This window comes from Podarcis cretensis, assembly GCF_951804945.1.
Source record: "Podarcis cretensis genome assembly, chromosome: 10".
Taxonomy (NCBI): Eukaryota; Metazoa; Chordata; class Lepidosauria; order Squamata; family Lacertidae; genus Podarcis; species Podarcis cretensis.
In genome coordinates, this window is record NC_137179.1 from 34,928,246 (window position 1) to 34,956,037 (window position 27,792).

General features: G+C 42.6%; 1 protein-coding gene across 2 annotated transcripts in view; it reads right to left on the reverse strand.

Annotated features, from left to right (window-relative positions):
• Positions 1–19: 19 nt before the first annotated feature.
• Positions 20–27,792, reverse strand: part of ANO4 (anoctamin 4) — a 167,766-nt gene continuing 139,993 nt past the window's right edge. For both annotated transcript variants that reach the window (XM_079991894.1, XM_079991895.1), the window contains 8 exons: positions 27,340–27,437; positions 25,230–25,372; positions 23,937–24,089; positions 22,769–22,916; positions 13,406–13,525; positions 12,138–12,243; positions 1,683–1,883; positions 20–655 (listed from right to left, as the gene is read on the reverse strand). In XM_079991894.1, coding sequence (XP_079848020.1) covers positions 1,692–1,883; positions 12,138–12,243; positions 13,406–13,525; positions 22,769–22,916; positions 23,937–24,089; positions 25,230–25,372; positions 27,340–27,437 — 960 coding nt within the window. In that variant the 3' untranslated portion in view covers positions 20–655; positions 1,683–1,691. The remainder of the gene's footprint in view (positions 656–1,682; positions 1,884–12,137; positions 12,244–13,405; positions 13,526–22,768; positions 22,917–23,936; positions 24,090–25,229; positions 25,373–27,339; positions 27,438–27,792) is intronic.

Sequence of the window (27,792 nt, forward strand, 5' to 3'; positions counted from 1 at the left end):
TTTGAAGACACAAAAAGCAAGAATTTTATCCATAATTTATTTTTAAAGCTTATCACATTATTGAAGCATTAAACATGGCTTTATGTTGATGGTATATTTTAAGTGTGAAAATTTGACATTCTTAACCATAGAGCTTTTTTTTGTTTTTTGTTTTGCTATTTACAATAAACAATCTCTATATACTTTATATATATTATACATATGTATGATATATAATATCTTCCCTCAAAAAAAATGAAAACAAAGAGCTACCAGATATGTAATCAGTGTGTCTGATATATATGGTACTTTAATAGGAGATGTTATAATAGCCATTGCTAAAGTACCCAGATTTATTATGTCTATTTACTATTGGAAGTGTTGAAAAAGTGACAAGGAACATAATGCAAAAGAGTAGCAAACAGGCTGAAAAATAGTCCACGGTATATAAGTTTCTTGATTTTAAAAACTGGAGTTGCATGCTTGTTTAGAATGGCATACGAGTAGCAATCATATGCAGACTGCAAGATGATTTCACAGTAAAACTCCTTGACATGTTTTGTCCTGTTTGCTATGTCAGATTGTGGCATGCATTGAGGTTGCATCTTTTGTTCATTCTCTTGAAGGTAGTGTTCTCGTGGAACTGTAGTAAGCAAATGGAATATAGGTATCCTACCTGCAAATGTAAGGAGCAGCAGCAGCGACAACAAAAAATAGCATCCGGTCAGGAAAAGAGGAGACACAATTCATGTATGCAACCAAATAGCAAGGATATTGCATTATGTACAAACAAGTTGTAAGATTAAGCAAATGTGAATCTCTAACTGGATTCAAGGCCACAATTTTTGTCTTTGGGGGGACTGTAATTGGATTGCATGTATTTTAATCTGATGAAGGACAAAAGGGGAAACTTGTTGCTTAGAAAGAGGACTCATTATCAAACAATATGTCTCACTGTGAACAGTGGCAGCAACACATTATGCTGATCCTTCAGACTGAGATTTATGTAAGCTCAAAAACACACAGTAATACAGTAAAAGGTAATTTTTGCTGGGCCAATAGAACAAATTATTTTATTTCTTCAATTTATATACCACCCTTCTTCATCTGTAGGTCACAGGGTGGTTCAGAACACAAAAGTACATAATAATAAAAAGAACAAACTAAAATAAATTGCATTTTATTAAGCCAATGCAAAGATGTTTTCTGAAAACCTTACACTCTATTCCTGTGTTTTATTGAACAAAGCCTACATACCACTCTGAGAGTTTTTAATCACCAGGAAACCATACAAAAGGAGTAAACTGATGCTAGAATGGATGGACCTTGCATAACATAATGCAACACAATTTGTATTGTTGGTTACCTGAGTTATAATGGTAGGCTTTAACTCTCTTATTTCTCACCTTGCCTCCTATAGTTAAACTATTAGGCTTGGTACGGTTATGTTGAGCATTACTAGAATGGTAAAAAATATGCAACGCAATTTTTAAACCTAGTGGCTGACTGGTAACACACTGCGAGCCAGAGGTTATCCACCCCAAGTAATAGGATAGGCTAGCTATATTTTCAGACTTGTTATGTTCAAGCCCACAAAACAGTTACCTAAACTCTTGATTGTATTAAAGATTAGAGAGTTTCTCAAATTATCAGGGCAATTTGTTTCACACTGTTGAACTGACGTATCATTTAGAAATGCTCACCCAGCTTAGTTACGGCCACTCGTTGTGATAAGATTTCCCATTTTTCTTCCTTTCCTTCCGTTCCTTCTGTAGACGCTCCAGTTCTGCTTCATACATCATTTCCTGGATCAGATACTTTTCCCTTCTCATACGATCCCTCAGATCTTTAGGAAGATCTGGGATTAAATAGGAAATCAAGTGTTTTATACAAAACACCAGGTGCTGTAGAAAACAAACAAACGTGTGTAGATTAAGCATAAAAGTTCAACAAGATATGGAATACTTTTAAATAAATACGCCTAGCTAAGAAAAATCTGTACAAATGCAGTCTTTGCAATTGCACCTCTATTTATGCATTCACGTTTTGGTCCATCTCTTAGGAGCACAGGAAACTGCCAGGTCTGACCACCAGCCCATCTGAGCTCAGTATTGTCAACATTACTTGGAAACAATTGGGACTGGCCCGTTTGCTAGGAAAGCATAGGCTTTTTCGCTGAGATATATAACACATCCCAATACTTTTTTTTCATATTTCCATTTTTACTTCCAACAATTCTGTTGAGCATAAGAATGATTAATACCGATAAAAAACACAACCTGTACTGTTTCTTTTTCATACAGTACAGTAAGCCTGCAACTTGTAATCACAACCTTACATGGGCTGGGGGAAATAAATGAATGGGGAGTCACAGTTCTTTGCTCACAGTTTATTTATATTTTTCCCCACCAGTGCACCCAGCAGGTATTCCTCACTTACCAGGCTTTGGTAAGGAGTGTGAGGGCTCTGACAATGTCCCACAGCCCTCGTGCCACCTTCCCAAAGCAGGGTAAGGTAAAGTGAAGTGCTGGGCTTTGGAAAGGAGGCATGAGGGATCTGGGACGCTGCCAGAGCCCTCTCACTGCCTTCCCAAAGCTGAGTAATGGAGGCACCTGACTTTGGAAAGCAGGTGGAAGAGCTCTGGGACACTGCCGAAGGAATTACTGGCTCCCAATCTGGGGGCTCTTCATTGGGACCACTCTGAGGAGTGAGCAGAAAGTTTTTTTTAAAAAAATAATGTTTATTACTTTTAAACACTACAAAAAAGAAAGAAAAAACAAAAAAACACACAATACAATACAACATAAAAACATTACACAACCCTAACATCATAAACTAAACTAAACAAAAACACTTTAACACACACCATACCATTTCAATGTCATATCTTTCATTTACTTGTTTCAACAACCTCCTCACACCTCCCTTTCCACTTCTGTTGATTGTTTCAGCAATTCCTTTCCATCTTCCTCTGTTTTCTATCCTATAATTATCTTAACATATTCTAACCTTATTTTTCCCTAATACTCTAATAATCTATTTATACTTAATTCCTTATAACATTTCTACTAAAGCCATATAACTTCATTCCAACATTTTTCTAACATTCATTAATTTTACAATATTTCTATAAATAGTCTTGTCAGGGAACTGCCATCGGAAGGACAGGTGGTGAGAAGGCTCCAGGAGAATAGGAGAGACAGTTCAGCAGAAGAGGGAACCAGTAGGGGGAGTGCGGGAGCTCCAAAGGAAAGGGAGTCGGAGGGGAGGCTCTGGGATACTTCCAGTGAGAACAGTGAGGAGGTATCAGGACACCCTTTAAGGACCCCCACCCCTCGCCGGAAACTGTCACGCAGAGAATCCAGGAGGCGCATGTCCGTGAAACAGCTTTTATGTTGGAAACGTTTCCGCAAACGCCCACTGTCAGATTCTACCAGCGACTGACGGAGCCACCCCAAAGGGCTCCGCTCAAGGCAGGGCTTCACTACACTGAGTGAGCTCTGAGGGATCAAGCTTTAACGCACAAGCAGCTCATTATCCCACCACAGCAATCTGACAGTCCCTGAAAGCAGCTTGTGCAAAGAGAGGCATCATGAGCAACCCAGCCGGAGCCGGAGATGGGGGAGCAGCTGCAGCCGGTCCTAGCCTGGAAGAAAGGTACAGGATGTTGGAGGTACAGTTAGCTCTGCAAACGGCGAGGCTTGAGGAGAGGAGGGCTCATGATGCAGAAAAGGGGAAAGCCGCCCAGCTCTCGAGGAAAGTGCCTGGACTGGTGCAGAAGTTTGGGGGTGATCCCAGGAATTATCAAGCCTTCAGGACAGAGATGCAATATGCCCTCAATCTGCAGTTTGATGATTTTCCTGATGAGGATTCGAGGGTTGCTTATGTGATTGGGCATCTCGAAGGCGGGGCAAAAGATTGGGTGAGGCCACTAATGGCAGCCAATAATGAAGCCCTAAGGGACACAAGGAAGTTTTTTCGCGCCATGGATCTGATGTTTTCCAGCGAGATTGAGCAGGGAGTGGCGCGCAGGCAGTTAATGGCGTGTAAACAAGGGAACCGATCTGTCCGTGAGTACTGGACTGAGTTCACCATGTTGATCCATAAATTAGGTTGGGATTTGTCAGCGGAACCGATACAAATGCTGTTCGAAGAAGGACTATCTTCGGCAGTGAAAGACGAACTTTCCCGGGGGCCCAGGGCGGAGTCTATGGACCATCTGACTAAATCAGCGCTGGCCATAGGATCACGCCAAGAGGCCAGAGCCTTGGAGAAGCGGGAAGGGAAAGGGGAGCGTTGGAGGGATTTCCGCATTCCAGAGATTCCAGAGCAGCCTTCTCTGCCAGCAGAGCCGATGGAAATCGGAACAGCGCGCGCGCGCGCAATTTCAAACCCCAGTGAAGGGCGGAAGAAGGAGGGAAAAGGCGCCAAGAAATGTTTTCTCTGCCAACAGCCAGGTCACTTTGCCAGAGTTTGTCCGCAAAGAAAGGAATGGCAAGGAATGGCGGGAGCTGTTGGGGAGGAGGGAGAAGGAGCTAAGGAGCAAGTAAAAGCCAACGCCTGGCTGCCACCGTCGGGGCACAGCAGCCAGGCCAAGGAACAGTAAATGTGCCCACGCCAGAACCCCCAAGACCAGCTCTTGTAATAGAGGTATTGCTGGAGCTGGCAAACGGACACCCACTAAAGGTGAAGGCGCTATTAGACTCAGGCAGCTCCTGCAACTTTATGAGTAAGGAGTTTGCAGCTGCACATCAGATACAGACCATCCCTTTAAAAAATCCCCTGCAGGTGACCACGATTGATGGGAGGGGGCTGTTGGGGGGAGAAGTAAACCAGCAGACTGTCCCCATGACAATGAGGGTGGCAAGACACACGGAACTGATAGCGTTTAATATAGCCACTTTGGGAGGAGCGCCCATCATTTTGGGGATGAGCTGGCTAGCGCTGCATGATCCGCTTGTGGGATGGCATCAGAGAGTGGTTTCCTTTGGGTCAGCACATTGTATGGGACACTGCACGGAAAAAGGGGGCCAAGTAGGCACTCAGGCCACGTTAGCAAAGATAGAAGCAACGGATCAAGGTGGGGTACCAGGACAATATGCAGATTTTGCCGACGTCTTCAGCGAAAGGGAAGCAGATAAACTACCCCCGCACAGACCCTTTGACTGCCACATCAACTTACTCCCAGGAGCACAATTGCCAGTGGGCAAGGTGTATGCAATGTCTGACAGGGAGATGCAGGAGCTTAGGGAGTTTATTGACAAAAACCTCAAGCGTGGGTTCATCAGAGAGTCACGAGCGGTGGGGGGTAGCCCAGTGTTCTTTGTGGACAAAAAAAATTCAGACAAACCAAGATTAATTGTGGACTTCCGGGCCCTAAACGCAGTGTCCGAACCCGTGACTTTCCCTATGCCCAGAATCGATGACATTCTGACCCGGGTGAGAAAAGGGAAGATTTTTACCAAGCTGGACCTGAGGGGGGCGTATAACCTGATACGTATGAGAAAGGGAGATGAGTGGAAAACCACTATGTTCACCCCCTTGGGAGCATTTGAGTACTGCGTTATGCCTTTCGGCCTCCAGGCGGGATCGGCAGTATTTCAATCATTCATGAATCACGTACTAGGACCATTGCTTTACAAGAACTGCGCTGCGTTCTTGGATGATGTACTGGTGTACTCAGAGGATGAAGAGCAGCATGTGCGAGATGTACGAGAGGTACTGAGGAAACTGCAAGAAAACCAGCTGTGGGTGAAACTGGAGAAGTGTCAGTTTCACACCAGGGAGGTGGAATTCCTAGGGTACCGGTTGTCGGACAAGGGGCTGGCCATGGATCCTAGCAAGGTGCAAGCGGTGCTGGAATGGAGGCCACCGAAAACTAAGAAAGATGTGCAGAGGTTTTTGGGGTTCGGAAACTTCTATCGGAAGTTCATCAAGAACTTCGCCCACTTAACAGCCCCCATCACGGATTGTCTCAGCAGTAAGAAGAAATTTGTCTGGACGGAAGAAGCGCAGCGAGCTTTCGAAAGTTTAAAGAGGGCGTTTGCTTCGGAAGAACAACTCTTACACGTGGATCTGCAGCAGCCGATGAGGGTGGAAACCGACGCGTCTGACAGAGCGGTGGGCGCCGTGCTCCTGCAGCCAGGACCGAATACGTCAGAATGGAGACCGTGTGCCTTCTTCTTGAGGAAATTGAACAAATCCGAGAGGAATTATACAGTGTACGACAGAGAATTACTCGCCGTCCACGAAGCGTTCAAGAGATGGAGACACCTGTTGATTGGGGCACAACACAAGGTTCAAGTGCGGACAGACCACAAAAATCTAGAATACTGGAGGACAGCCCGAGTATTGAACCAGAGACAAGTAAGATGGGCGCAAGAGTTCTCCAAGTTCAATTTTGAAATTCGCTACGTGCCAGGGGCTGAGAATGTCAGGGCGGACGCTCTCTCCAGAAAACCTGAGTACTTGGAGGGGGAAGGAGGGGCGGAAGAAAGACATATCATCTCGGAGGACCACTGGGTTTGTGGGGCGGCATTGGTGGGGCAAAGAGAACTGGTAGAGGGTATTGAGAACGATGAATATGCCCAAGAAAAACTTAGGGAACTCAGGGAGACAGGTGAGAACGCAGGGGGTTTTGAGGAAAAGAACGGAAAACTATATTACAAAGGGGCACTCTACATACCAGATGGGGAACTAAGAGGGCGGGTGCTCAAACAGTTGCATGACAGCCCCACGGCGGGGCACTTCGGGCAGCACAAGACCATGTGGTTGGTTACCAGGGAGTTTTGGTGGCCCAAGGTGAGGGAAGACGTGCGGGAGTATGTCAGGGGATGCGACAGGTGCCAAAGAGCAAAGGGAGAGAGGTTGGCGCCAGCAGGGTTATTAGAACCCTTACCCACCCCAGAAAGGCCATGGGAGATGGTATCCATAGACTTCATGACCGATCTACCGAGATCCAAAGGGAAAGCCGCGGTCATGGTGGTGGTAGATCTACTAACTAAGATGTGCCACTTTATAGCTTGTTCACATGCAGTGACAGCGGAAGAAACCGCAAGGTTGTTTGTGAAGCACATTTTTAGGTTGCATGGCGCCCCCTTGAGGGTTTTGAGCGACAGAGGAAAACAATTTACTTCCAGGTTCTGGAGGAAACTAATGAGCATGTTGCATGTGGAGGTAAGTTTTTCCACCGCCAGGCACCCAGAAACAAATGGGCAAGCAGAAAGGGCAAACGGGGTTTTGCAACAATATCTGAGGTGTTATGTAAAGGACAGAGAAACTGATTGGGTAGACAGGTTACCTCTGGCAGAATTTGCCTACAACAACGCGGAGAACGTGTCCACAGGGATGAGTCCCTTTCTAGCCAATTATGGGTGTCATCCTCGGGCATTTCCAGGAGAAGGAGGGGGGAGGTGGAGTGTACCTGCAGCGGAAAATTTTGTTGAAGAGATGGAAGCGATCCACCGTCAGCTCCAACTCAACTTAGAGAAAGCCAAAGAAGAATATAAGAAGCAAGCAGACAGAAATAGGAGGGAAGGCGAAACCATAAGGGTGGGTAACCGGGTGTGGCTATCCACCCAAGGACTGCCGTTCAAGGGAGGGTGTAAGAAATTGAGACCCAAACGGTTGGGACCCTTTGAGGTCATACAGCAGGTCAACCCAGTAGCATTCAAACTCCGATTGCCCAGTCACATGAAATTGCACCCAGTATTTCACAGGTCATTACTGTCGCCGTACAGAGAGGGACGTGAGTGGGGGGAACATGAGAGGGAGGTCACCCGGACACCCGTCATAGAAGAGAGAGAACGCAACATGGATGTGGCAGGGATCATTGATTCCAGGTGGAAGGGAAATCAGGTGGAATACTTGGTAGAATGGGAGGGGGAGGAAGAGTCAGAATACACATGGGTACCGGCAGAGGAAGTCAAAGACGAGATTTTAATAGAAACGTTTCATCGGCGTTTCCCAAGAAAACCACAACCAGTGGCAAGATTTAGGAGGGAACACTTCGGGACTACAGATGAGGAAGGGGAGTTTGAAGGGTTCCCGGAGTCAGGGGTGGAGGTGGAAACAGATTCCGACGAAGGAGAGGAAGATGGGGAAAGAGACGGAAGGCCGTGGTTAGAAGTGTTTGAATCCTCGGAGGATGAGGGGAGTTCCTTCCAGGGATTTCCGTCCTCGCCGCCAGTAAGAGAAGAGGCGGGAGGGGGTGAAGGGGGCCCTGGGGGGGAGGTGGATGTCAGGGAACTGCCATCGGAAGGACAGGTGGTGAGAAGGCTCCAGGAGAATAGGAGAGACAGTTCAGCAGAAGAGGGAACCAGTAGGGGGAGTGCGGGAGCTCCAAAGGAAAGGGAGTCGGAGGGGAGGCTCTGGGATACTTCCAGTGAGAACAGTGAGGAGGTATCAGGACACCCTTTAAGGACCCCCACCCCTCGCCGGAAACTGTCACGCAGAGAATCCAGGAGGCGCATGTCCGTGAAACAGCTTTTATGTTGGAAACGTTTCCGCAAACGCCCACTGTCAGATTCTACCAGCGACTGACGGAGCCACCCCAAAGGGCTCCGCTCAAGGCAGGGCTTCACTACACTGAGTGAGGTCTGAGGGATCAAGCTTTAACGCACAAGCAGCTCATTATCCCACCACAAGTCTTTAAACTTTTTCCAGTCTTCTTCCACCGACTCTTCTCCCTGGTCTCGGATTCTGCCAGTCATTTCCACCAGTTTCATATAGTCCGTCAACCTGGTGATCTTCTGTCCGATGCTCTTAGCTCTTTTCCAAGTCCCTTTTGCAGATCTTCGTATTTATACAAAAACTTTACTTTGTCTTCTACTGATCTTATTTTTATTTTCCTTCCTTTGAAGCTGAAGAGTAGACCTTGGGGAAACTCCCACCTGAAGATGATTTTATTCCTTCTCAACAAGGCAGCCAAATCTCCGTAGTTAGACATAAGATCCAAAAGGTATTTCGGGGCATCTTTAAAAATTTCCACTTTTGGCTGTTGTACTTCTAGGTTCTTCTGGTAGTGCCAACAGTCTCTTATTCTGTTCTTCTCTTTTTTCCCTCCTCTTCCAAGTCTGAAGGCCCTCACAGTTTTAATCTCTTCTTGACCCAAGTCCAAGTCCCAAAAATCAGCAAATTCCTGTGTGAGGAAATCTATCATACTTTCCTTCTCCAACTCAGGTAGGGCTCTGATCCTCAAATTTGTTTGTTTTTCTTTGAGCTCAATCATAGCAAGCGTCGACTTATGGTCATCCAGTTGCCTCTGTAAGGCTGGGACTCTCTCTCTCTCCAATTGTGTTACATTACGTTCAGCAGCAACAGCTTTCTCCCTAGCTTCCGCCGCAGTCTGCCATGTCAAAGTAGATTCCTGTATCAATTTCTGGATGGTTTCTGTATTGATATTCACCTTTTGTCCCAAATTATTTATACTGTCTGTATTTAAATTGATTTTAGTAGTTGCAGCTTCCACTTTCGGATGTGTCACGTCTACTTTCTTGTTAAGCTGTTCCAGTGAATCATTTATCTTATTGAATGCAACCGCTAAGGCCTCTTCTATCGACATCCCTCTTAATTTTGAATATGCTGGTACAAAAGCAGTAGTAGAAGAAGCAGGGGGGCCTGATGTTGAGGCTCTCCTAGATTGCTGCCAAGTCCTCCCAAACCTTAATGTTTTTTCAAGAATTGACTGGTCAGTTTTTTCCTTTCCATTAACCATAACACTTAACCGATTCAAGGTCAGTCCCAAAGTCTCACAGTTTTTTTATATTGCAGCTGGAAATTCCCCCAGCCCAGCTCTTGTAACAGTTTCAAAGGCTTCCTCTAGAGGGAAACAGTTTCTATTTAAGTTAGTCAGTAATGTCATTTTTTTAAACACAGCTCAAGCAATGAAGTTAGTTTCAATTTTCAGTTACTTTTACTCCTTTTTAAAAGCAGACGGAGACAGTAGAAACAATGTATTTCTCTTATTAGCTAGCTGTCAACGAACAATCGCTGTCAGTGAACGTTCCAAAAAACGTCAGTCCTGCTAGCAGCCCGTTTCCAGGGTCTGAGCGGCGGTATTTTAACTCTCTTTGCTCTCTCCCACAGGCTTATTTAGTTCACAACTCCCCCCCTCTTCTCCTGCCTCCAAGGGGGGGTTTAATATTCTTTACCGATGGAAATTTAGTCCTTTACAATAGGCTTTCCAAGACTTCAGCTTGCAGCCTCATTGCTTCAGTCTATTTACAAAAGGGGAAGCCGGACTTCCTGTTTTGAACCTCCCCGTTACGATACCAAATTAAACGTTTACAAATCCGATTCTCCTGCTTCAGTTCTACTCACGGGTAGTTACTTTAGAATCAAATTGTCCACAGGAAAAAGTCAGCGCTCTCCGACAACAGCTATGTGGCTTCGCTCTTTGGAAGAAGCAGACGATTCGAAGCACCACGCCGCTCACCCCACGTCGCTCCGGACCCCCGAAACCGGGTTTCCCCGCGAGTAGGGGAGGCGCAAAAGGTGCCCGCCGAATCCCACGTTCACAGGCTTCTCCCGCCTGCAATTTTTTATGGGTCTCCGCCTTCGCCGTGGCGGCCAGACCCAGATTCCCACGGGGCAAATTCCTCCCGATCAGAGGAATTCCGCCATTACCGGAGGCACCAACCCGGGAGTCGGAGTGAGGAGAAAGTTTAACCATGAGCTCAGGTTCAGATGTCGTGGTAAGCCAGACCCTTGGCAACGGAGGAAAAACAAGATGGGGGATGAGCAAACAGGCAGTAAGGACCCTGGTTGCCTCTTGGGCTACAGTGGCAGAGTTGATGACCATATTAAAATCCAGGGCTACACCTTGGTAACCAACCCGGGCTTTTTTCAACAGGAACTCAGTTCTGGCACCTCTCAGGTGGGCACCATTGCCATTATAAGAGAACAAGGGAGGCGTTCATGGTGAGTTCCAGCACTCTTTTTTCTAGAAAAATTAACCTGGTGACCACTGTGCCTGAGCCATAGGAGAACTGCCTCTTAATGGAGGCAAGATTTCAGTAAACTGCCTAAATAATTTAATAAGAAAAACTCTGGGGCTAATGGTGTCTCATATCCACTTTGAGGGTTTTTTCCTACAATCAAGAAGTATAATTTTATGACATAAGTAGAATAAATAAAAAATATCCCACAATTTTTACTATTTAAGGTTGTTTTTATAGTATCTCTTCAAAAAGACATTCTCACCATATGCAACCATAATTCCCAATTCCCCTCCCACCACCAGCATTTCAAGCATCTATTTGGATAATCTTTGCTGTTACATACTGTCTGTTGCATAGCAGTTTTCTTTTATATTTTTCTTCAAAGCAAACTTGTATGTCTCCCCGCAGATAGTCTTATGTCTCACCCCCACTTAATCATGAATTCTTTTACTTGTTCTGATTAAGTATCGTATTTAAGAAGCAATTTCCAAATCTTTGACAGTTAATGGTCCTTATGATTTATCAGTAGTTTTTCAAATTATGTTAATTCTCTTTAAACTAGGATTGCCTCTTAATATTTATTTATAACTGAATTTATCTGAAAATATTCACAGCACGGTGGACTTTGCTGGTTTAAATAGTCTTTAATTTTTAATTATTCAGTCATGCCCCCACATTTTGGATTGCTGGAGTTTTCATTTCATTCACAATAAAAATAATTATGTTGCAACAGCTTATTTGACAAAACTAGTCATAAACAGCATACTAACAATATGGGGAAATAGTACAATATTTGATTAAATGCAAAATGGCATTAATTACTAATTATTCTTTTACCAAGAATTATACAATCCATTGACTACAAACATTTTAACAAGTTTCTGCCTAAGCACATAATACTAATTCTAAACCAAATATCCAGAATGCTAATAAAAAGAGGATAATCATTATTTGATTTCCTTCCCTTTTCTGACAGTAAGAAAAGGGTGTTTTAAAAAATGAAGCATTTAGGTTACCTCACAAATTCAAAAACTGGGACTTGACCCTGAAACTGACCAGCATGCTACGTGCAATAAATCCTATGTTGTGCTGAGATCTGTTGCACTAGAATGAACTAGGAGATCATTCTTTTTTCCTCATCTATAGGATGATAATAGATTTCAAAACCTAACATAAAGTTTGGAAGTCTGCAAAATTTGTTTTAGTCCTAAAACTTACCTCGAATACAATAATAAAAGCCAACCGTGCAGCTAAGACATGCCAAAACTGTAGCGTATAGCCGTAGGGCACTGGAGCATGAGGGGGGTCACGATAGTCTCTGTACCTAAGAACAAAACAAAACAGGAAGTTAGCCTTGTCCATCTCAGCGCAATGAATGCCAGGCCATAAATGCAAGAGCATTCTGCCTTAGGTCTGTTGGCATCGGCATCTGAGCAGGCAACATGAAAACAAAATGGTGGACTAGGTGGGCCTTTGGCTTCATCCAGCCAGGCTCTTCTTATTTTCTTACATAAGAAATAAGCAATAGACAGGCAAAGAAGTGCCAACCCTGCACATCTGAAGGAGTTCAACCTATGCATGAGGCTCCTCTAGGGCTACAGTTGTCTTTTTCACTCCACTTCTGCCCTCCTGAGCACACAGTGCTCTGGTTCTATACCACCAATTGAGGGAGAGAAAAGAGGCAGATAGACAGTGAGGATCTGGAAGCAGAACTGCTTCTGGACCCAGGATCCTGTTCTGAGGGCTGCTGTCTGTCACCATAGATTTGTCAGGTTGCAGTGTCTGTTGAAACCATGTCCTCCTCCTACATATCTGAGTAAGGAAACTTGGCAACAGTGCAAAATAAACTATGTTTAATCTACATGAACACAAACAACCCCGTTTTCCAATATCTTTGTCTAGACAACTATTGAAGTGCAAAAAAGCAGCAACAAATAGCAATAGGATAAAAAATCTCATAGAATCTTTCAACTTTGCATATAATAACTGAGCAGGATAAATGGCCATGCTCTTTCAATTCCTTCCTCCCTTCCTCCCCCACCACCCAGATTCTGTTTCCTCACCTCCTCCATTGTTTTCTGGGTTTAATGTCGGAAGAGACAGTAGCTGTTAGTGCTGTGCTGTATTTTCGCAGGCTGAGAAATTATAGGGGTTACAATCCCTGCCTTCAAAATTTAAAGCCAGAAAGTGGAGAATACAGTGGTGGAACAGGTCTATAGCCATCTCAGGAATTCATGGAAGAAGAATTTAACTGCAGACTTCCTGATTCATAGCTCAAGCTCCTGGGCAGCTGTGAATGGTGCAGTGGGGTGGTAGCACTTGCCTGACGCCCCACCCACGGTCGGTGGGTTCCTGCTGCTTACCTGGAGGGAAAGTGGAGTGGAGGGCGGGAGCTCCTACGATTCACTAGCTATACTGATACTAATAATACCAACAGAATAGAGATTAATATTCACATGGCAGTAGTTCTGCATATATTTCTTTACCTGCAATATTTTAACGGCGTGCCGGAGAACTCACTTCCATTTGATGATGGTTCTGAACGATGTTCAAAATCGTACACTAGAAAAACTGATAAACTTGCATTAACGTAGCCAACCATACACCTGGGAAACAAGAATTTTTCCATTTAGTACATTCAGTCTTTTAACTTTAGGCTCGTTTCAAAACATGGTATGTTTATGGGGGCGGGGGCAAGGAACACTTCCATCTGTGAGCCAAACATATTAGAAACAAGAGTTAATAAAATCAACATTCCAGCCAAGTGTGACTGATGATCACTTATGGATCAGTATTACTAACACTTATAACAGTTCTGTAAGCAAAGCGCAACCGCCAACTTTGGGGAATAAAAACTCTACTGAAGTTCTGAAATATTTATATTTTATATTTCTTTCAGCAAAAGAATGCCACAGTAAATTATACTTTGTCCTATCTTGGTCCTGAGTCAGCTTCGAGAAGACCTGCATATTCCCACTTTAAAGGCAAGCTGGCATGAACAGAACAGGCTGAAAACCCTTACACAGTACATTTCTAAATTTCTCTCTCTCTATTTTGTTGTGCTGGCAAAAGAAAGGAGACAGGAAAAAGCAAACCTTCAAATGCCCTGCAGTGATACACAACTTTAGGAAGCCTGACAACTCAGAAATCAGACCCAACTCATTATGGAAACAGAGCATTTATTTCTTCTCCAACATGTACCAAAGTGCCAAATCCTTGACAAGCTAATGAGTTAGTAGCACTGTCAATCACAAGTTGTAACTTTAACTGTTCATTTTCTGCCACTATGACAAAACTACAATGACGTCCAAAATATAGCAAAAATATAACATCAACAAATTCATTCCTGTGCACGAAAAAATGAAAATGTAATACATCTGAATGCTTAATGGAAGTTACCCTTTGTGAAACATGGCTTAGCTCACTAGGTTAAGGTGTTAAGGCATCCAGGAGGAACACAGTTCCCAGCACATAACGCCAATGAAACGAAGGGTAAACTTTTGAAATAGAAAAATAGCAACAGCATCAGTACTATTTCTGTCTTATTATACACCATACTATGGAAGCTTCAGTCACCTCAGTTTGCATTAAAATTATCATGGGATGGCTAAAACTTGCAGTAGTAGACCCTAAACATATGTTCTGGAAAAGCTACAGGAAATGGCAGGAGACTCTCTTTCCATTCCTCAAAGAGAGCTTCTGGGAGTAATATCTTATTGTTATATTTATTGTTTCCCACAACATATCAAACAACAAATCTTTTGGCAATTGGCTGATTTTGTCTCCTATTACTCTTTGGCTTGCTTCCACTATTGTCTTCCAAAATTGATGGATAATTTAGCAGGACCACCAGTTATGTAGAAAATCTGCATTGAGAGCATTACACACTACCAAGATTTTTGTACTTTGCAGAACTTATAATAGCATTGGTACAAAACTTTGTATTGCTGTAGTTTTTCCCTATTTATTGCCGCATTAGGCAAAAGGACTTTTTTTTTTATCTCGTTCCTTATGTTCTTTGAAGCCAACAGGAGTACAAAAGGCTGGATGAACTTTCAAGAGATGCTCGTGGAAGGCACTAAGTTATGGAGATCTGGGCGCAATCCATACTGAAATCCGTTATGTTTTTGAGGCATCGCAGTACTGACATTTTCCACCAATGCAATTGCCACTCAAGAGGCACACTATATGGAACACACTGCTGAATCTCATTTGCTTATAATGCATTCTGTGCTACATGCCACCACAAAGGGCAATAAATATGTGGGAGGATCTTTATCACAAAACTCTATGGCAACCATCACTGCAGTTAGTTGTAACTGCGGTGCTTGAAAGTCCCACGCGGTCCCCCCCGTCATGTGGAATAATGACTCAAGACAACGTGCTATGGGATTAAATTCGCCACAACTTTATTAAATTTCAAATGTGGGTAGACCTTGGCTCAGGCATTGGGCGTTCTCCCTCGCCAGTCCCCAGCCGGGGACCTAGGGAGCATCAGGGTTATCCAGTGTGGGGGGGGGGATGGGCCGGCTCTGGAGAACATATGTTCAAGCAGAGATAGCCGCCCCCGTTACGCCGCCGCCGCAGGGGAGAGCAATGACGACCTTTCAGTGTACGGTCAAAGCCTCCCTTCAGAAACCCCTTTAACGGGGAACCCTGGTATCGCAGCCGCAAAGAGGAAAATGGACTAAAGGATTCCGCCCAAGGCCTGATACCGCCAAAGTTGTGACGTTTTGCTACGGGAAAGGTGAAACTTGCCAATGCAGAGAAATTCCTTTCCGGCCCTTTAACAGCGACCTTAACGTAACAGCGCCCGCATACCTGTGAAGAAAAGCTAACCTGCAAAACCTGTGAAGAAAAATTAACCTGCAAAATAAGACATTAACTGAGGGTGGGTAGGGCGGGAGAAGCTCTGGAGCCAAGTGAGGATTCCCAGGTAAGATCCTCCCTCTATTGTGTGGGCAGGTAATCCCTCCCCTACCTAGCCTGGTCTCCTTGGCAACACCTCCCCCAGGTGGGATTGGACAATTGACTGAGGTAGGCGGAGACCTCTAGGTATCCCACCTGAGAGAGGCAAAGCCAAGCCTATGCTGTTGGAGCCGCTTCAGATCTAGGGGCTGCGCGCGTCCACGCAAAGGACGCCCCCCGTTTTAAGCGGGGAGCGGTTATTCTTAAAAACAACTCAGGTACATGCTTGTGTTAATCCAAGTTAATAGAGAGACCACCCTCTGAATTACTTTGCACAAGGGTGAATAAGAAACTGCAAACACACACCCCTCAGATAAGGATGTGGATGTGGGTAGACGGCGCGAACAGCAATGGCGGTCCTCTTCCTTTCGTGAGGAGGAAGCTCCGTGGAAACTGGGTCGTCTGCTACGGCGAAGCGGAGACCCACATTGGAAACCCACAGGCGGGTGCCAGAAGCGGCTCCCGAAACGCTGAAGGAACCCCGTAAGGGGCTCCGGAATGTGGAGGGGGGTAGCGGCGCTGTGAGTCGTTCCGCAATCTACGGAGTGAAGCCGCGCTGCTGCTGCCGGTGAGCGCTGACCTCTTTTCCTGGAAACTTTTGACTCGGGAAAGCAACAACCCGTAAGTAAAGAAGGACTTTAAAAAATTTGAGACTAAATTATTGAATTTGGCTGAAAGCGGAGCGACGCAAAACAGGAAGTCCGTCTTCCGCTGTCACTGAACTTCAAAGCAAAGAGCTGGAGGAGTGGAGGCTTAAAAAGAATCTTTAGCCTAACTGATCTGAGCACCCACTGAACTTTTCCTTAAACAAAATAAGGACTTTAAGCATTTGATTCTCTGATTTTTATTTGTACTGTGATACCTTTCTTCTATTGGAACTACAACTTGAATGAGAAACCCAGGTGCTGGAGCTGCCTGAGCAACTTGAGCTGTCAGTTCTGCAGATCTGGCTATTGTGTATTAGAACTTGCAACAATCTGAGGGGGTCTGGACTTGTTACTTTGAAACATCAATTGAAGTACCAGTATGCACTGTCTGAAACAATGTGGCTGTTAATACTAACTCTGCTTAAAACCTGCTATTGAAGGTTCTTGGACATTAAATTTGATTTTAGTAAATTTACTAGAATTGGATTCTTCCCTTAAGACATTTCAAGCTCCCCCTAGAGGATCTGGGATTTACAGCAGTGACATCATTTCACTTTCCTTTTCCCCGACCTCCTGTTTGACTGTTTTCCTCTGGGCCGCTGCTTTCTCATGGGAACAACTCAGCTTGACCTTGACTTTTAGATAACTCTGGAATGGGTGGCGCAAGAAGGAGGGGAAGAACTAGACAAGCAACTTTGACAACTTTAACCTCAGTCTCGCAGACACGTAGATCATCTGTACCTACTTTGCCTTCAGAGGAAGAAGCTGCTTCTCTGCCAAGGGCAGGAGAGGGAGAAACTGAACAGTTACAATTGGAAGATATGGCCTCAGGAGCAACTGCTTCTATTCTAGAGAAAATCTATGAAAAATTGGAATCTCTGGACAAGAGAGTGGAATCTCTGGACAAGAAAGCCGATGAACAAACAGCCAAAATTGATCAAAACACAGAATGTCTAAATAGATTAACTGGACAAGTATCACAGAACGCACAGGCAATTGGGCAGTTGATGGAGGCCACAGTAGAAAATCAGAAATTGGCTGAGGATACTAGTCAAAAATTAGAAAATTTAGAACAAGAGGTAAGACCACTCTGCAAGCAAGTAGGTGAACATCAGACCTATCTATCTATGATAGAACTGCGGAACCGGGAGAGTAATTTAAGGATAAGGTCAATACCAGAAGTGGAAGAAGGTAACTTAGCTGAGTTTCTGACTAAAGAATTTTCCAAGTTCTGGAATTTAGAGGAAAAGGACTTTAAAATTGCGTCTGCTTTCAGGCTTGGAAGACTTGTAAAGAAAGAAAAGCCCAGAGACTGTTTGATAACATTGAGATCAAAGGAGGAAAGGGATAAGATTTTGGGCTTACATTACGAAAAGTCACTGGACATTTTGGATAGAAGAATTGAAATTTATAAAGATATCCCTAAACAACTGTTGGACCTTAGATCCGACTACCTGGAATTGGTTAAACTGCTTAGGAGCAATTCAATTATCTTTAGGTGGGAATTTCCCCAAGGGCTATCTTTTACCTTCAGAGGGAAGAAGGTTAAAATTAGAACACTGGAAGATAGAGACAAATTTCTGACCACATACGGAGAGGACCTTCAAAAAGGAATTGAACTACCCTTTGGGCCTGGAGCACCGGCGGTACCGGCACCCTTGGAACCTGAAGATTCAACGAATAAGATACCACCCCTGGAAAAATAACCAGATTATTTCAGGATGTCTCTGCAACTTCTGAGCTGGAATATAAATGGCTGTAACATCCCCGAAAAAAGGAGGAAAATATTTCATATATTAAAAAAAGAACAATTGGACATTATTTGCCTGCAAGAAACACATGTGACTAGGCTCCACAGAAAAGTGCTAATAAACAAAAGATTGGGCCAGGAATTTATATCTTCGGACAGAGTAAAGAAGAGAGGTGTGGTCATTTATGCAAAAGAGAGCCTGTCACCCAAATTCCTATTTAAAGACGAACATGGAAGAATTTTGGCAATTGAGATACAACATCAAGGAGAGAAACTTTTGATATTAGGAATCTATGCGCCAAATGAGGGGAAATCGGAATTTTATAAGAAGTTGCGTGAGACCATGCTGGTTTATCTGGACTACAACAACATCATTTTGATGGGAGATATGAATGGGGTCGTATCAACCAACATGGATAAGTCACAAAGCCAAAATGTTACAAAAGATGGCAGACTACCAAAGACCTTTTTCGAAATGACAGACAATATGGATTTGATTGATATTTGGAGGATAAAGAACCCCTTGGGAAGAGAGGGAACATTTTTCTCTGAAGCCCAACTGACCTGGACAAGAATCGACTAAATATGGATATGGATATGGAGGTCTGGCACCCAAAGTCAAAAAGGTGGAAATCTGCCCAAAGACCTGCTCCGACCATAATGCAGTAAAGATGGACATGACACTAATACCAACCGGCTCCTTTAGATGGAAGATGAATGACAATTTGTTTAGAGATCAGGAGATTATTAAGAAGGCCCAAAAAGCTCTAAAGGATTATTTTGAGATAAACATGAACACTACGGTGGAAAAAAGAACCATCTGGGACACAAGCAAGGCAGTAAAGAAAAGGACACAAAATGAGAGGAAAGATAACATCTTGGAGAAAATTAAAGAACTAGAAAAGAAGCTAAGATTAAACCCGAAGTCACAGCCGACGCTGAGAGAAATTAAACTTCATCAAGCACAATATTCTAAATTGATAAACCAGGAAATAGAGTGGAAGATTAAATTAATGAAACAAAAAACTTTTGAATCGGCGAATAAATGTGGAAAACTGCTAGCTTGGCAGTTGAAGAGGAGACAAAAATTAAATACAGTTACAAATTTAGAGATTGAAGGAAGAAACATTCAGAACCCTGTGGATATTAGAAAGTGCTTCCAGAGATATTTCAAAAAATTATATACCCAAGGGCCGCAAGATGAGATTGAGATTAAACAATTTTTGGAAAAAAATGGATTACCAAAATTGTCACAAGAAAATAGATCAATCCTGAACTGCAAAATAACACGACAAGAGATTGAACAAGCCATTCAGAATATGAAATTGGGCAAATCTCCAGGACCAGATGGGCTGACCTCCAAGTATTATAAGACACTAAAAGACTATCTGATACAACCACTGATGGAGGTTAGCAATGAAATTATGGAGGGGAGGAGGGCGCCAGAATCGTGGAAAGAAGCCTTCATCACATTGATACCAAAATCGGAAGCTGAAAAGACACAACTTAAGAACTATCGTCCCATCTCTCTTTTAAACGTGGATTACAAAATATTTGCAGATATTCTGGCAAGTAGATTTAAAAAAGTTTTAAATGAGGTAATTCATAAGGACCAGGCGGGCTTTCTCCCAGGTAGACACTTGTTTGCTAACACAAGGAACATTATTGACATTTTGGAACTTTTGCAAACAGACATAAATACAAAAGCAGTGTTAATTTTTATAGACGCGGAGAAGGCCTTTGACAATATCTCCTGGAAATTTATGAAGGGAAATTTAAAAGAAATGGGAGTGGGACGGGGTTTTGAGAATGGGATTGATGCAATATATTCAGAACAAAAGGTTAAATTGATAGTTAACAATGTGGTTACAGAAGAGTTTAAAATTGAAAAAGGAACACGACAAGGCTGTCCTATCTCCCCTTTGCTATTTATTTCGGTTCTGGAAGTGCTCCTGAATATTAGAGGGGACCGGTTGGTGGAAGGAATTCAGGTCGGAGCGAAACAATATAAACTCAAAGCTTTTGCAGATGACCTAGTTTTGACCCTGCAGGAGCCAGAATCTAGTACGAAAAGAGTACTACAATTGATCCAAGACTTTGGTCGGGTGGCGGGATTTAAACTAAACAAACAGAAAACCAAGGTATTGGGAAAAAATTTGACAGATACAGAGTCAGAACGGTTTCAGAGAAAGACAGAATTAAATGTGGTTAAAAAAGTAAAGTACCTAGGGGTAAATATAACAGCAAAAAATCTGAGTCTATTTAAGGATAATTATGAAAAATGTTGGTCAGAAATTAAGAGAGACTTAGATAGTTGGACAAAATTGAAACTTTATTTGTTAGGCCGAATTGCTGCTATTAAGATGAATGTATTGCCAAAAATGTTGTTTTTGTTTCAAACACTACAGATTGTGGACAAGACGGAGTGCTTCCGGAAGTGGCAGAGAGATATTTCTAAGTTTGTCTGGCAGGGCAAAAAGCCCAGAATTAAGTTTAAGATATTAACCGACGCGAAAGAGAGAGGGGGCTTTGCCCTGCCGGACTTAAAGTTGTATTATGAGGCCGCAGCTTTCTGCTGGCTAAAAGATTGGCTACTTCTCGAAGACACTGATGTATTGGATTTGGAAGGTTTTAACAATGCTTTTGGTTGGGATGCATACTTATGGTATGATAAGGTTAAAATCAATAAGGCCTTTAAAAACCATATTGTCAGAAAAGCAGTGTTCAATGTCTGGACAAAATATAAAGACTTATTGGAAAACAAAACTCCAAGGTGGCTATCACCTCTGGAAGTTAAGGCCCGAAAAAGACCCAATATGGAGGCCAAATGGCCAAAGTATTGGGAAATTTTAGAAAAAGATGGAGGCAATTGGAAATTGCAGAGTTGGGAGAAAATGAAGGATAAAGTGCGAGACTGGTTACACTACGCTCAGATTAAAGAAGTTTTCAAAAATGACAAAAAGTTAGGGTTCCAGGTGGAGAAATCGAAATTGGAATCAGAACTGCTAGAACCTAAGACTAAGGTACTTTCAAGAATGTATAACTTGCTGTTAAAATGGAACACACAAGATGAAATGGTTAAATCGGCTATGATAAAGTGGGCACAGGACATTGGGTATAATATCATGTTCGAGGACTGGGAAAGGTTGTGGACCACTGGGTTGAACTTCACTGCATGTAATGCTTTGAAGGAAAATGTAATGAAAATGATATATAGATGGTACATGACCCCAGTTAAACTTGCCAAAATATACCATTTGTCTGATAACAAATGCTGGAAATGTAAAGGGAATGAAGGAACATTCTTTCACCTCTGGTGGACGTGCCCTAGAGTGAAGGCCTTCTGGGAAATGATATATAATGAGTTGAAAAAGGTATTTAAGTATACTTTCCCCAAGAAACCAGAGGCCTTTCTCCTGGGTATTGTCGGCCAGAGGGTGATAAAGAAGGACAGAACTTTTTTCCTGTATGCAACAACTGCAGCAAGGATACTCATCGCCAAGCACTGGAAAACTCGAGATCTACCCACACTGGAAGAATGGCAGATGCAACTGATAGACTATATGGAATTGGCTGAGATGACCGGCAGAATCCGAGACCTGGGAGAGGAGAGGGTTGAAGAAGACTGGAAGAAATTTAGGATTTATTTACAAAAATACTGTAATTTGGTTGAATGTTAAGAAGGATGCCAGACCATAAATAATTGAGCACCACTAAATTAGACGTAATTTGGATGATAAGTGAGATTGAGGAAAATATAAACCTTTTGGAGAATTATTAGATTAAATTAAATGAATGAGATTTAAGAATGTAAACAAGATGATAAATTGCTGGAAAAAGTTTTACAATGATGTAAGTGGGAGCGGGAGACGTGAGGAAGTCCAAAGAAGCTTTGAAAATATGTTATGATACATGTCATATTGTTTATTATTTTTGCATTTTGTATTTAAAAAATCTCAATAAATATTTATTAAAAAAGAAAGAAAGATGTGGGTAGACCACAATTGCATTTCCCCTCCCCATGAATAGTACAAGTTGCATGAGAAAGGCTATTTAAGTTAAGCATAGGTGCCTACTAAAAAGCAGCATTAAAAAAAAGCCATCCAGTTGGTTGCAGCATAAAACTTCCTTTCCATAGGTCCACTCCCATCCAGCTGATGGGATAGAGAGAGATGATGATGAAGAAGGATGCCAAGCAAGTTCTGTAGGATCAAAGTCTCTCCCACTTATAACAAAAGCAGCACACAATGGGTTTGACTGGAAATCCACAGCAAAAGAGTGATGCAATAGGTAGAAAGGTGGTTACAAAAATCATTTAAAAAAATAGCCTGAGAAGTCATGGAATCAATAAGTTATTATTACAGGTTGGGGGCATGTACTGTGTGCCTCCTGAGCAAGCAAGAAGCAACAGCATCACACAAAAAATGCTCATGTAGATTGGGCCTGGGATGAACTTACTTCATGTTTCTATAATTAAAACTTACTTTTGTCCAGCCTCCCCTTGACCTGCGCATGGTCCATATTTGTAAGCGTAAACAAGCCGAGGGATGAAATCCGAAGTTACAGCAATAACAAATGCATTTGTGATAACTGAAAGAATTCCTATGCCTTCCAAAATTCCATACCAGATTCCTGTGTAATAAAGAAAATGCTGTGTTAGTTTCAGGAACAACAGAAGAAATATCATTTCAAATGCAAATACAGTTGCAACTTATTAGTACAAATGCCATATAATGTTGGTTCTAAATTTGCAAGGCACCTGTCTTTTAGTGCGGCGGCAGCTATGCTTTGAAACTCTCTGCCTATTGACATTAAGCTGGCGATATTGCTATATTGTTTTAAATACCCGCTGAAAGCTTTTTTTTTTAAAAAAAAACTTTAACGAGGTTTATAGGCCACTTAATCATAAAACTCTCCAAAGAAATAACATAAATAAAAATATTTACTACTTAATAGGCACACAGGAAGCTGATTTATACCAAATCAGATCACTGATCCATCTAACTCAGTATTATCAACACCAGGGGTCACCAGCCTTTTTGGACTATAGGGAACATTTTGAATTTTGAGAGGGTGTAATGGGCAGCCCATACCATAGCAAAATGGTGTGTGGCAAAACACAAAATGGCCATTCTGCATAGGGCTTTGTAACACCAGTATCATGAACCTAGCATGGTAGCTACCGTATTTTTCCGTTTATAAGATGGAGGTGGCGTTTTTGTTGGTGATTGGCAAGGTCCGCTGGCTATTTGCTACTGTAGGTGGGCGATTGCTGCTTGCTAACGATTGGTTGGTTCATCACTGTGCATGTGATTTGCTGTTTTGGTCCTGCAGGTGAGCTATTTTCAGCAAACCTCCCCCCCCCCCAAGTTAAATAAGTCTGGGCATCCCCCCCGCGAAAAAAGCTCAGCAACTATGGGCAATCTCCCCCCCAAAAAAGCTCTTTCAGCAGTGGTGTAACATGATGGTGATAGTCTACCCTAAAGAGCAGTCAAGTCTCAACATTTTTCACTAGATGCAGATTCTGGGACAACCTTAGGGGCAGCCCCACAGAGGGAGCATTACAGCAGTCCAACCTAGAGAACAACTGAATATATGAGCAGATTGTGGCATTGAGCAGACACTTGAAATTCATAGTGGTAAACAGCTTACCTATATCTTTGGCTCTAGAAGCTAATGGTCGCCTCCACTGTGTAACAAATTTGTATGCATCAAGCCGGATTTCAATAATATTGTTAAGTAAGGCTAGAAGTGGAGCAAGTGGAAAAGCTGCCACAAAGATGGTTGTGAATCCAAACTGAAGAACTGTGAAAGGGTGAGAATGAGGGACACACTCAGCCACACACTGGAAAACAACCCAAAATTAGAGTGCTGACTTTGGATATATCTGCACCATTGATCCATCTTAACTTGTCCCTTGTTATCAAAATTTTCGGCATATTTGTTCTTGAGCTTTAATGAACATGAGAGGCAAATGGAAGACCTGGGTTCCCACTATGCTTTCTGTATGGTAAATTTACTTGTTTTTTAACCCATGACTTCATTGAGTAAGGAGAAGCACAGGCGATGGCTAACCGGAAGCTCTCCAAATGTTGTTAGATTCTAACTCCCAAACAGCCCCAGCCAGCATGACCAATGGTCAGTGACAATGGGACTTGTAGTCCAACGAAGTCTGGAAGGCCACAGGTTAGTGACTCTGGTGTTGTGCCTACTGTTTCATGTAGTTTATTTAAGTGTTTAAATATCCCTGCCAGCTTGCACTCCAACTTACGACTCAACATTTCAAGCTAGATCCAAAACACATTGCAAGGCCTTGAGTGTGGGAGATAATTAAAACAAGAATTGTTTTACTCCACTGCAGCACCTTGTGCCGTATTGTTGACTCCATATGGAAGTGAACAAATCACCATTCCCAGAATTGGACGATTGTCCTAAAGTAATAGACTGCAACTCAATGCTCTCCATATATTTTGGACTACAACACCCATCAGTCCCAGTCAGCATGGACAATGGTCAGGTATGATGGGAACTGTAGTCCACAACATATAGAGGGCACATGGTTGGGGAAGGCTGTCCTAAGCTATATTTGTCCTAGTCTAAAGCAATAATAATTTTATAGACTAGATGCAGTAATGCTCCGGATTCTTATACTAAAATAATACATTCTTGTTGTTTGGAAGTAGTGGAATGAAGCATGATATACAGTGGTACCTCGGTTTAAGAACAGTCCTGTTTACGAACTATTCTGTATAAGAACTCCACAAAACTGGAAGTAGTGTCCCAGTTTGCAAACTTTACCTCAGTCTAAGAATGGAATCTGAATGGTGGAAGGGCACCGGCGGCAGGAGGCCTCATTAGGGAAATGGAACAGATTAAATTCATAAACCGAGGTACCACTGTATAAATGACCGTGATGAAGCAATTTATGCATAGAGTTCTTCTTACTCATTTCTAGATATTCATCGAAGAGTCCATAGGCATTCATAGGCTGAAGGTTGTAGTCTTTCTCCCACTGTGGGAAGCTTGCTTTTCGCAGTGAACCGTGCTCCTGTCGCAATCTTCTTCTGGTCCACCAGTTCTGAATTAACCTGCATATGTAGGGGGGAAATGCCATTTTTTCTAACCAACTGATTTCAACATTGTCATCTGCCTCTCCACCACCATGCCATACTTGTGTTTGCAGAACAGGACAGTTAGTGGTTCCACTCTACTCCTATTAGTCCATATATCAGACATCCTGCTGTTTGGGGTATCTGCACACTATTTGGATCAATAAGGTTATATAAGGAGAGGATGAAAAATGCTGGAAGGTCTGTTGTGGGAATATGGTCATTTGTCCATGGGAGCATGGGCAAAAGTTTATTATCGCAAGGATGATTTCATAGCAGAAAGCATTGTTTGGAGCATGATCAACGCATGAAGAGCTCATGCTGCCCGATGATTGGCCTACGTAGCATAGCCTGATCAAATACGTGGTCTGGTGTGAGAACATGAGACTAATGTATTATATTGTCTTTTATCTGCTGACTGAGGCAAAGCTCTCTCCTTGAATTTGTATCTTTTCGTGGACACACAATAAAGGCTGTGCTACAGCAGCTTCTAGAGCGGAGCTGCGGCCAGATTTCTGCAACCCATTTTGGTGTGAGACTGATTATTTACGGATGGCGAGCGGGTTCTCGTCAGTCTGTAGGAATTCAGGTGCCATGAGTAACTCATAAATATCAGGCACAAAGTCTGTTATGTGACAACCTTCAGGTTCCACAATATCCATTAAAAAAATAAGTGGGGTTCGAGTCAGACGAGTCCAAATGCAATTTTGTCCTTTGTCTCTGTTTATTGTATTAAAAGAGATTGAACAGCAAAGTTAGTTAGAACTCTTAGGAAATGTTACAAATTAACACACCAAGCAATTCATGACACAGACATGTTTTTGTGATGCACAGCTGATTGTGTAGATTAATAGCCTTTGTTGACCACAAACCAATGTTGTTACCTCCAGATAATATAAAAGGAAAAAAGAGAATACATACATGTTTTAGTCTGATTGATTGGTTTGTGTAACTCCCATTGCAAAGGACAGAGCTAATTGTCTGAACTAATCAGAAGAGGAAGCGTGTTCAGATGTGTGGAGTTCCTTTAAAAAGGGTGTATTTGTGAGGACTGAATGTTCAGTATGCTAGGAAGCAGAGATAAGTAGGGAAGCTAATAACTACAGTACATGTTGTCTGCTAACAAGTGAACCAAGTGCTGATGCAATAGGTACAACTCAGGACATTATACAGGAAGCCATAAAAGATTTATAAGTTACTCTGTGCAACATACACAGCTGCCCTTACTTGGAAATAAATCCCACTGAAATTAGTGAGACATCCTTCTTAAGTATACAGGGCTAAGACTGGGCTGTCAGTCTCCAAGCCAAAAGCATGGTTTCTAAAGCATAGATGTATAAATCAGCTTACTTATTTCAACAGGATTTTAACTGAAGCACTACTAGGTCCTACTACTTCTAAAATCAGCAGTATTGATTTAGTGATGTAAAATATTTCAATCCATTTTCTATATAAGGAGTTTTGAGCTATTCAATTATTTGTCATTTTGATGTTGGCTATTATTTATACCATTATGTTTCAACATGTGTATGTTTTAATCAGTTAATTACAACATATTTCATTTCATTGTATAAAACACAGGTGAATGGGTTCTATCTGCTCTTCTTATAGCACTTTCCCTCCTATCTCTGTTTTTGAATGGGGGTGGGAAGAATGAATTTTATAGTACTATATAAATAATCTGCTTGCAAAACCATAGATAACAAGGCAAACCTATCTAGCTACCTATCTATCAAGCTTCTCTTTCAGATACTCCTTTTGTAAGGTCAAATCTTTCACAGAATAGTCCTGCTACATTGACCTTATCCAAAGTAGAATGGCTATCAGACAAATACACGAATGAACGAGGTGCATCACATAAAAGATACGTGCCAATCATGGTTTAGCACCCCATCAGTTAAAAACAAGGATTTTAAAAAATAAAATAAAATCCCACAGTTACTTACGGGTAGCCTAGTTCCATGAAGTTGTTCCAAGTCTGCTTTAGCACCATTATAATACCCATTTGCATACAGAGATCTATAAGGCATCCACTAGGGTGGCACTGTAGGGGGAGGAGGGAGGGGGCAAGGGAGCAAATAATGGGGCATCAAAGAGTAAAAATAGCTTGCATATTAAATTTATATTACAAAACATGTTCAAAGTTCAGTGACAATGTAATCCTATACATGGTTACTCAGAAGTAATTCCTATAACAGCCGCAGGGAACCTCCAATCCGCAGGCCTAATTAGGCGCAGCAGGCCTTGTCATTTGGCCCATGAGGCCATTTTGGTCAAGCCATGTCCATTGGCCGACACCGAATGTCACATTTGGAAGGTCAGGTTGAAAGGGATTCCACACGCGTATGCACATATCACATCCACACCTTATATTTAAAGTGTGTGGCTTCTCCCAAAGA